Source organism: Tetrao urogallus, assembly GCF_951394365.1.
Source record: "Tetrao urogallus genome assembly, chromosome: 17".
NCBI lineage: Eukaryota > Metazoa > Chordata > Aves > Galliformes > Phasianidae > Tetrao > Tetrao urogallus.
The window spans coordinates 7,044,234-7,053,736 of record NC_136830.1 but is presented as its reverse complement, the minus strand read 5'-3'; the positions used below and the strand labels follow the sequence as shown (position 1 = coordinate 7,053,736).

Here is a 9,503-nt window from a genome sequence, read left to right as displayed (position 1 = left end):
GGCACGCCACTCCTCCGCGACAGAACACAATGTAAGAGCAGGGTGACTCACAGCCAAGGATTTGTATTCAATATCAGTTCAGATTACATTAGCTTTGCCTAATGCCTTAGCAATAAAGTGACTCTTCATTGTATAGCTGCAATTCATTTCGGCTCCTGGGTTGGTAAAGAACAAGCAGCAGTCACGCTGCACACGTGTGCCCTGTGCTGGGAGCAATTTGTTGGGCTAAGCCTGGCAGCAGCAAAGGGAGCCTGTGTTGAGTGGTCAGCCCCAGCCCTGCAGCACCCTGCAGCCTTAGGAGCAGCATTTGGATGAGGGTGGCTGAAACGCTGAGGCCTGAGCTCCTCCATTTGGCTGCCCCTGCTACCAGAGACGAGGCAGCAAAGTCAATCACGCTCCTGTAATTACTGCGTGATTAAATACAAAAGTAATTCCTTCCCACCTCCGCACCCCTGCTTTAATGCAGGAGAGCCCACGCAACAAATAATGGCTTTAAATAATGGCTTTCTTGCCTGGGAGAAGACTCTGGAGAGGAGTTTCCTGGTGCTGTGCTGCTGCCCACCCTCTGATGCTGCAAGGTGAGCTCCTCAGGGCTGTGATGGCACACGCTGCTTCAGAGAGTCTGTGGGTTTTGCAATTCAGCTGTGAGCTTTGCCAACAGAGGAGTGTGGAATTTCAGCTGTGAGCTGCACTGATTTCCAAAGTTGTCCATCTCTTTTTTATCAGTGGATGCCAGCCGAGCGCTGAGCTGTGCTCTGCTGCTTAATAAAGAGGTTGAAGACGCTTTGCCCTTTGCAAGTTCCTCCCCTCCAGCTCACGGATTTGGGGTGAGCTCCGCAGCCAAAGGAGCCAAAGGCAGTGCTGGAGCAATTCCTCCAGGACCTCGCCAGCAGCAGGAGGCTCTGTACCTGCAAAGTCAAAGTGGTCACCCCTGTGAGGCCGCCGCTAATGCCCCTAATCGCTGCCAAATCCCCGGGGATTTGCAGGCTGGGCAGAGCCTAAGCGAGGCCCATGGGGTGGGGGCACCCCCCCAACCCCCCCAATGCACACCCCATCATGGATCCATGCCAGCACACCTCCATGCTGCTACCCTACGTTCCAGCAATGGCTGAGCACTGCACTGCTGCGGCCCAGCAGTGATACCACTCTGTACTGAGGGCACGAGGCCACGCTGTTGGGGGATTTCTGTGCATGCTTCTTGGTTAATCCCTATAAAAGTGAGAGCCAGAACCTGTCCTCACGCTCCCCACAGTAATTCACTGTGTTAGCACCAGTCACAAAATTAGACTGGGGTTGCGGCAGCAGCAGCTCCCAGGGCACTGTGCACCAAGAGGGATCCATCAGGAGCAGGGATCTGTCCTACTGAGATTTCCCATGGCCATGACCCTACCATAATAGGGACAGACTTGTGTCAGAGGCTCAGGAGCTGCACAGGGCAGTGAGTTCTCCAGAAGTGCGGTGTGTCCAGCACACCCTGCAGCATCCCCACATCCTCAACCCACTCCATCTTCTCCATGTCCCTCACTTCCATGCTAATTAAATCTGCTACATAATTCCCCGCAGCCTCCCCGCTGCACTGTATTATTCATCAGAAAGCAGGCAGCCCTGACAAGCTGCTCTGTGGTATTAACAAGAAAAAGGATTAATGGGCTGTTGGGAGCTCTCATGGCCCTCAAGGAAGATGTGCAGCCCCTGGGACGTGGTGTAGGGCTGAACACGAGGCCACATTTGCCCTCACCCAGCACTGCCCCAGGAGCTGCCAAGGCAGCTGGGTGCTGCACGTCAGCCAGGTGTTCCCTTCATTAGCTAAGTTCATCCCACAGCTACGATCCAAGTGATTACAACCCAAGCACAGGCAGTTTCCCACGCTGACCCTTCATGCGTGCATGGTGTGCCCACAGCGCATGCCACAGCTGCAGCAGGGAGTCCCCAGCTCCAGGATGGAGGCACAGCACACCAACAGTCACCAGCAATGTGATCTGCGGGCTGGCCAAAGCCTTCTGTAGCTATGGTAATGAACTAGCATAATTCACAATTATAATGTCAAATTTAAACCCAGGGCTTGAGCGAAAAGATAAAAATATCTCTTTGCTCGTGGGATCTCAATATTATTTGCTTAGCTATATTGGGAGCAGAATGCGCTCTCTAACATCAAGCAATCTCTCTGAGATTAAACACTTTTCCTGCATTTATGCACGTTTCACCCTTTTATGGTTTTATTAAAATGCTGGCTGCACTTTCAATTAAGTGAATCCCTTTTGCGATTGTAAGCACATTTTATATGAATAAATAATTTAATTTGTGAGCTGTTTGGGGCTCCGAACTGTGATCAGTGATGATTGAGTAGAAGGGTTTGAGGGGTGCGGAGCTCGGCCCCAGTGCAGGGAAAGGCTGGATGCGGGGCTGCAGAGCTCAGCACTGCTGCCCCACCGCCTGGGAATGGCAATGCGATGCCCTCGGTGTATTGCAAGGCTGAAGCTCTGCAATAGGAATGCAAATGAAGCTCGGTGTGGTTATTTTCTTCTGCTCTTTTTCTTCTTCCCTTTAAATTCTCCATCTTTTCCAGGGCCCCCTGACGCCAGGACGTCACTCTGGAAGGGTTCCTATTGTGGAAACTTTCTCACCAGCTGCTTTGTGATGTGCCGCACAAGCACAAGGCCCTTTTGCTGTAATTAAGCTCTGGCTGTTCTTTCAGGGCTGCGATTCAAAGAAATACATCACTTTCAAGTCAGACGAGCAGCTTGACAGCGAGTCAGGGAGAAACAACTCTGCTCCACGAGAGCCGCGGCCGTGCTGGGCTGCGCTCTGCTGTGCCATGCGGCACCGCGTCCTCACACAGCCTCACAGAGCTCCCTGTTGCTGCAGAGCACATCCCCACACCCGTCTGATGGTTACCTGCAGGGGATGGGACGTGTTTAGCTGGCAGAGAAGTTCTGTGCACGGCAGCAGTTCGGTATTATCTCGGTGCATCCAATAGGCATGAAATTGAATCCAGAGGCGCTGGGTGAGCTGGTAGCAGCGTGAGCGTGGAAAATGCCCCCATCCTCTGTCTCCTCGGGGCCACCAGCAACGGATGAGCCCAGCAGCTCCATGCATCCTTCTGCTAGGCTGCAGCAGCTGTGCAGAGTAAGGAGCTGCCCCTCTGCACCTCTGCAGAAGAGTGAAGCACACTTTAAGAAGAGTGAAGTATCAAAGCAGAGCATTTCCAGAGGCAACTGGGATGGAGGCACAGGAGGGAAAGCAGGTTATTTGTTTGGAAAGAATCTTACATGCCCTGTTCATAACTAGGAAGCATTATAAATGTGATTCCCTGACTTCCCTGAGAGTGAAGAAGGGGACTGCAACTCCCCTGCTATCAGAGCCTGTTGCTTCTTCTGCACAGGGGGAGGATGGGGACCTGGGAGCCAGTCCCAGTGCCAACCATGGGATTGAACATCCCCGTCCTGGTGACTCATGTAGGGAAGCACGAGCTCACAGCTTGCAGTTCCCCATCCATTAGGGAAAGGACATGTCAAGGCAGGAGCCTCTGACAGTACAGGAACAGCCAGGCCAGAATCCACTAATGTCATAGTCAGCAACAGGATGGATGTGGACACTGTCAGTCCTGAATTATGGGCATCTTTCAAATGAAGGAGCTCTTTACAGAGCTCATTTCTCTGATGGATGCTTGCAGAAGGCACATCCATTGGAAGAAAAGAGCACGTTTTAATTATGTTAATTAGAAACTTGGCAGCCTCTGTCGCTTGGCGCTCCTTTGTCTGATCTGCAGGCACCTCCCTGCCATGCATCAGCCCCACTGGAAGCACTGGCTCTCTCTGTTCCCCCCAGCAGCACATGGGGTGATGTGGCTACCCACCTCCAACAGTGACACATGGGGATGTCCCCAAGCCAGGGGTTCCTGGAGCCCGCAGGAGCCCCGAGCTGATCTGGCAGCACCACAAGCAGGCAGTACGAAAAACAAAGCAGCAGCTCCGGGATAAAGGCAGCTGAAATACGGGGGCAAAAAGAATAACTCTTGTTGTCCCACTGCAGGCTATAAACTACCCCGTGCCGAGACCTGCTGCTCTGCCCATTGGTTACGTGTCTGTGTGCAACAGGGACGGTGCAGCTCACAGGCACTTTGCACCCCGCGCTGTGCAGCCGTGGATTTATTGCAAGCCAGAGCTGACAGATCGCTCTCTCTCACTGCCCGTGAGAACAGATCTCCGCTGCACAGAGGGTTTCAAGGGCAAACAATTCTCTGGACTCAGGCTGAAAATCTCCAGTCCAAGTGCTGTTTTTTCCTGCTAAAGGATGTGCAGAGCCATTTCAAGTGACAGAGCAATTTCCTTTGTGTCCTGCAAAGCAAAAGCAGAAAGAAGAAAAAAAGCGAGCCCTGTATATTATTACACACAAATCTGCTTTCCTTCTGCAGGTTTAAATAGCAACAGCTTAATGTTCAGCAAACACCGCAGCAGCATGGTGTAGTAATTCCAGATACAAAGCTCAGTGTCAAAGGAATCATCTCTGCTGCCTCCGCCCAATAGTGAGCAGTTTATGCAGCTCTTTGAGCACATTGACTTATTTACGTGTAGTGATGTTAGCTTAAGAATGAGCTGCAAGCTGACACCTCACCCATCCCATGTCTGTGGGTCAGACTTTAGAGAGCAAACCTGGGGACAGCACTCAGAGCAGCACTCAGACCGAGAGGCTCATCAGGGAGAATTTGGACGTGACGATCTTGGAGGTCTTGTCCAACCTTCATGATTCTAAGTTCTCATCCCTGCCAAGCTAGGCCACTGCAGCTTAGTCAGATTTTTCCCATAAGTGTTTGTTCGAGCATAGTATTAAAGAAATGTTCTTACAAGATGGAAGGGCAGACTGCAGAGATTTCTCTTCCAAACTGCACAATCTGTGCTTTTTCTTTTTGCATTTGAAAGCACAGAAGGGAGCACAGGATTTCTGTAAATTATTTTTCTCCTCTTTGAGTTGCCTGCTCTATGCAGAGAAGACTGGAGAAGAGATGTCTTTCACTTAATCTGTGAACTTGCAGGGACTGTAATGATTACACAGTGTGCTGCAGTTCAGCGTGCCAGTTTCAAGGGAAGAAAGGATTAAAAACAACAACCGTACACTTGTTTCTGAACAGGGTTGCACTGAGCTCCGAGAGATTTCAACATGCTCGCAGAAAACGTGTTTTATGGGTGCTCTGTAGGGACTGTTGTGAATGTACTTCAGTGCCAAAAGCAGGACCCTCACTTCCCAAAGCACAGCGCGAGGCTGGGTAAACATCTGAAGTAATTGGAATGGCACACATACCTGCTACCCTGAGAGCTCGTGAGTGGCCAGGAATGCCTGTGCATGGGGATTGTCACCTTGTGCCTGGGACGCAGCGGTGCATCAGTGTGTGCTGCTGGCATTGCAGCGCTGCTGGGAGTGAGAAACTGCTTACAGAGCACACGGGGCTGAGCAAACTGCTGACGGGAACCCAGAGACGAAGGTTTTGCATTCATCTGTGACAAGGAAAATGTTACTTGCTGCCATGGTTTGGTTTAAATTAGAAATGAATGGGAGGAATCCAAAAAGCATGACTGAATGCTGAATACTGCCCAATTTGCCTTTCCAAAGGTCACAGGGGGCTGTGCAACCCGGTGAGAGCCTTCCAGCCAAGCACTGATGGGAAGCAGAGCGCTGCATGCTCCTGTATAGTTGTGCCACAAACACCTCACAAATGAGTAAATGTGGGGTTTCTTCTAGGGAATAGCATTGTGACCATAAGAAGAGTTGGTCAGGAGCAAACAGAGGGTATGGTGGGAGGTCCCTGCCTACGGGTGTACTTTGAGAAGTAGAGCTGGGAGCACCCCATGCCCTTCCACATACTCAGTGACACTGCATGGAAATGCAAGGCAAGGGGAGGCTTGGGGTGAAGAAGCAAAAATTTTATTGTGTAAAAACCAAGCAGACATGGGAATACAGCCTCCCATTGCACCAGGTACTGTATGCTGTCCTTCATGGCAGTGAGGTGTGGCCAGCAGGCAACGGTCATGAAACTGCAGATGTGTCCGGCTTCGTTGTGAATGGAATTATAAAACTTCAGATGAAGACTCAGCTTCTGGAAACTAAAAATAGAAGAAAAGCATATGCAGTGAGAGCTTGTACTGTGTGCTCTTCAACGTGCAGCTCAGTTTGACTGGCCCTCACACTTCACTCCGGTTACTGCATTTCACACCAAGACCCAAAAACATCCTTCAGCTGTGTTGCTTAATTCTGGGCAGTGCCACAATGGAACAAGGCACCTTCGGCAGCAAGGAGACTGCAGGAGAAAGTGCTGACCCTGAGAACCTCCATGGTGATACAGAACAGAGCAGGAGCGTGCAGAAACTGTGGTATGACTATAGCCAAAAAGTCTCATCAGCTGTAAAACTCGTGACTTTTGGGGAGCCTCTTTCAGCCCCTGTTTGAATGGCATACTTCTTAACAGGTGCCCTTCCAAAAGAGGGATGGGATTCTGCCTGCTGTCGGCTCCTCACTTGTGCACAGCACAGAGTCCAGTTGCTGCTGTTATAGTGACAAAGTCTGGGGAAAGTGGGACATTGCATTATGCAAATTTTGCTTCCTGGAAAGAAATGTTTTATTAACACGCGCTCCCTTCTTTTGTTGGCTTAGTCAATTTGGTCACAGCTTGACACCCAATAAGTTCGTCTAAAGGCAATGGTTTTACAAAATGTTTTCCTAATCTATTTTAAACACTTAATTACAGTTGTGGCGCATTCATTAGGGACTTTGCTTTCAAACCTGGATTGCAGTAATAAATCCTAATTCTCGAAGTGTCAGTTGTAATCCGAAAATTGGATCCAAGTGGTTGTCAGAGGCAATTGCTAACTACAGGACGCAGCCTGACTGTGAGCTGGAACTGCAGAGGGGGTCACCTTTGGTGTCCAGGCAGGAAGCTCAGCGGACACAGGGCTGAGGGCTGTCTATGGGATGCGTGGCAGGACCCCGAGGACACAGCTCCAGGGGTACAGAGCGGGCCCAGGCAGCAGCTTGGGGATAAAGCTGCCATCACTGCTGTGAGCTCAGAGCACCCGGGGCTCACGGCTTGATGCTGTTACCTCACTCTTTTCCCAGGTACTTCCTCATGATGCTGCTCACGTCATCCTCCTTCCCCTCTGCCTCTGCCCGGTGGCTCTCCCCGCTGCTCTCAGTGCTGCCCTTCCCGCTGCAGCCCTCTCCGTCCGACCTCCACGGCCGCTGCTTGATGCTGTCGGTGCTCCTGGAGGAGAGGATGGAGCCCGAGGACGAGGAGGAGTCGGATCGTTCCCCACCGGGGGCCAGGCCGGGCTGTGCCACGCTCCTGCTCCTGGAGGATGCCGGATCGCCCACCACTGCCTCGTCTTGGAAGCGGACGGTCAGGGCCCGGTGGCCGTCCTTCCTGTCCCTGCCGGGCTTGGCCAGGCTGCTGGTGGAGCGGGATTTGCGAATGGCCGGCAGGAATTCCTCCAGCTCGGTGCTGGCTCTCCTCTCAAAGTCGAGGGTGGGGATCTTCCAGGCACGGGGGTCTCCCCCCAGCCCCTCTCCCAACCCGGTGCCGGGTGAGGCCCAGTCTGCAGCCTGCCCGTCCTCCTCGGCTGACGGCTCCAGGCGGCTCCTCCACGGCCTCGGCCCGAGCAGCTCTGGGCCGCCGAGCGACAGCAGGAGGGAATCGCAGGAACCGAATTTGGAGGCTCTTTTCAGCACCGGGGAGAGCGTGGGCTGGCCCGGCTGCTGGGCCAGGCCGCGCAGGCTGGAGGAGCGCGGCAGGCCGCCGTCGGTTCCGTCGCTCACCCCGGGCAGCTCGGTGCCCGCATCCCCCAGGCGAGGCCTGCTGCGCCGCAGGGCCGCGGCTCCGGTGGTGCGGTAGATGGGGAGGGCTGCAGCGTCCTCCAGCAGCGGGCCCTGCTCCTTCTCCGCCGCCCTCCTCCTGCGCAGCTCCCCCACGTAGTCAGAGAGCGCGGCCGAGGCGCTGGACAGAGGGGACCTGGCTGCGGGTTTGTCCAGCGGGCTCGTCAGCTCCGTGCTGTCTGAGAGAGGCTTTCCGTATTCCCGTCTCCTCGCGCTGAGCAGAGGGCTCACAGCCTTCCCGGTGTCTGTGGCATCAACAGATCTCGTGGTGCTCAAGGAGGAGCCCGGCCGGGTGGCTGAGGGCTCTGTGGTGTCTCTGCTCCCCCTGCACAACAGAGTGCCATTAGTTTAAGCTGCCGTAATCCCATCCAGCAGGGGCAAAAAGCTGATATTTGCATGGTAATCTCAGAAAAAACTCATTGCAGCAACAAAAAGTTCAGCAGTGCCCAAAGATTTTGTCTTTAAATAACTCTGATTAAAACAAAACCAGCTAACTGTGGCATACAGTGTATGGCATCATCCGCTTTAGCTCTGCCAAAGCAACACACACCTCCAAATGTCCTTTCTTCTCGTCATATTATAGCAATATATAGGATTTGTTTTCTTTCTGCCTAAGCCAAATTTATGCTCACATTTTATGAAACCAACTCATTGAACAAACCAAATGCTTCTTAACGCTACTGCAGGGCGCTCCTCCAGATAGCAAAAACCACAGGGAAGTGTGACAGCAGCACAAAGGCCGGCCCTGGGCAGGGCACAACAGCAGAGCTGGGATGAGATGCTTCCACGCGGGATCTGCCCTGCAGAGGGGCTCTGAGGACAGCAGGACAGCAGCACATCACCCTGCCAGGCAGCACTGGGACTGCCCTCTGCCCACAGCACATGTTTTCACCCTTAAGCGAATGCAAAGTGGGGAAAAATCTGCTTGTTGAAGAGCAGCTGTCAGACGTGAGTAGAAGTGAGAGTGATTGTGTGGGGAGGGAGCTCACCCTGCAAGCAGCCGTGATGCAAACGCTCTGGTGTGGGCACCGTGTGCTCATCAAGGGTGAGCCCCACCACCCACTGGCATTAACAGGACTCTGACCCAGAAATACGCAGCCCTCACCCCAATGGGCTCACAGAGCCTTCTGCATGGTGCTACCCAGGGAATGGCATCAGCTCAGCACAGATGGCTCTCGCTACCAGGATTGCAGCTTTTACAGAGTGCAGACATGGAACAGCAGAAAGGGCAACAACAACAACAGCAATCACCAACATCACAACATGGCTCGTCCCTCCACATTGACCTCAGCGGGTCCTACGGCCAAGACCAGCCGTGGTCCTGCCACCAGCCCTGCTCCTTGGCAATACAGAATGACACTGCTCCCAGCCTCACGTGACAGGGATGGAGATAGAGTGGCTGGATGGAGGAAACAAGGGCGCTCCCTCCTTCCCCTGGACACTACTGGGGAGGTCCCTCACCAAAGTGTCCAATGGCACTGAGTAGCTCTTCTGCCACAGGAGCTGGGGAGTGTTCCCACAGCAAAAGCCCTCTCATGTCAAGGGGCCAGGTCTTGGTGCACACTGCAAAAGGGCTTTCTACATCAAACCTGTTCCTGTCCTCACAGAGCTTGGGAGGGGCTGCAATCCCTGTGGCTTTGATG

The 9,503-nt window shown here is 53.1% G+C and overlaps 1 protein-coding gene across 1 annotated transcript in view; it reads right to left on the bottom strand.

Annotated features, from left to right (window-relative positions):
* Positions 1-5,983: 5,983 nt before the first annotated feature.
* Positions 5,984-9,503, bottom strand: part of MYO18B (myosin XVIIIB) — a 42,327-nt gene continuing 38,807 nt past the window's right edge. The window contains exons 42-43 of the mRNA XM_079543974.1: positions 7,092-8,185; positions 5,984-6,098 (exon numbers count right to left, since the gene is read on the bottom strand). Coding sequence (XP_079400100.1) covers positions 7,093-8,185 — 1,093 coding nt within the window. The 3' untranslated portion in view covers positions 5,984-6,098; position 7,092. The remainder of the gene's footprint in view (positions 6,099-7,091; positions 8,186-9,503) is intronic.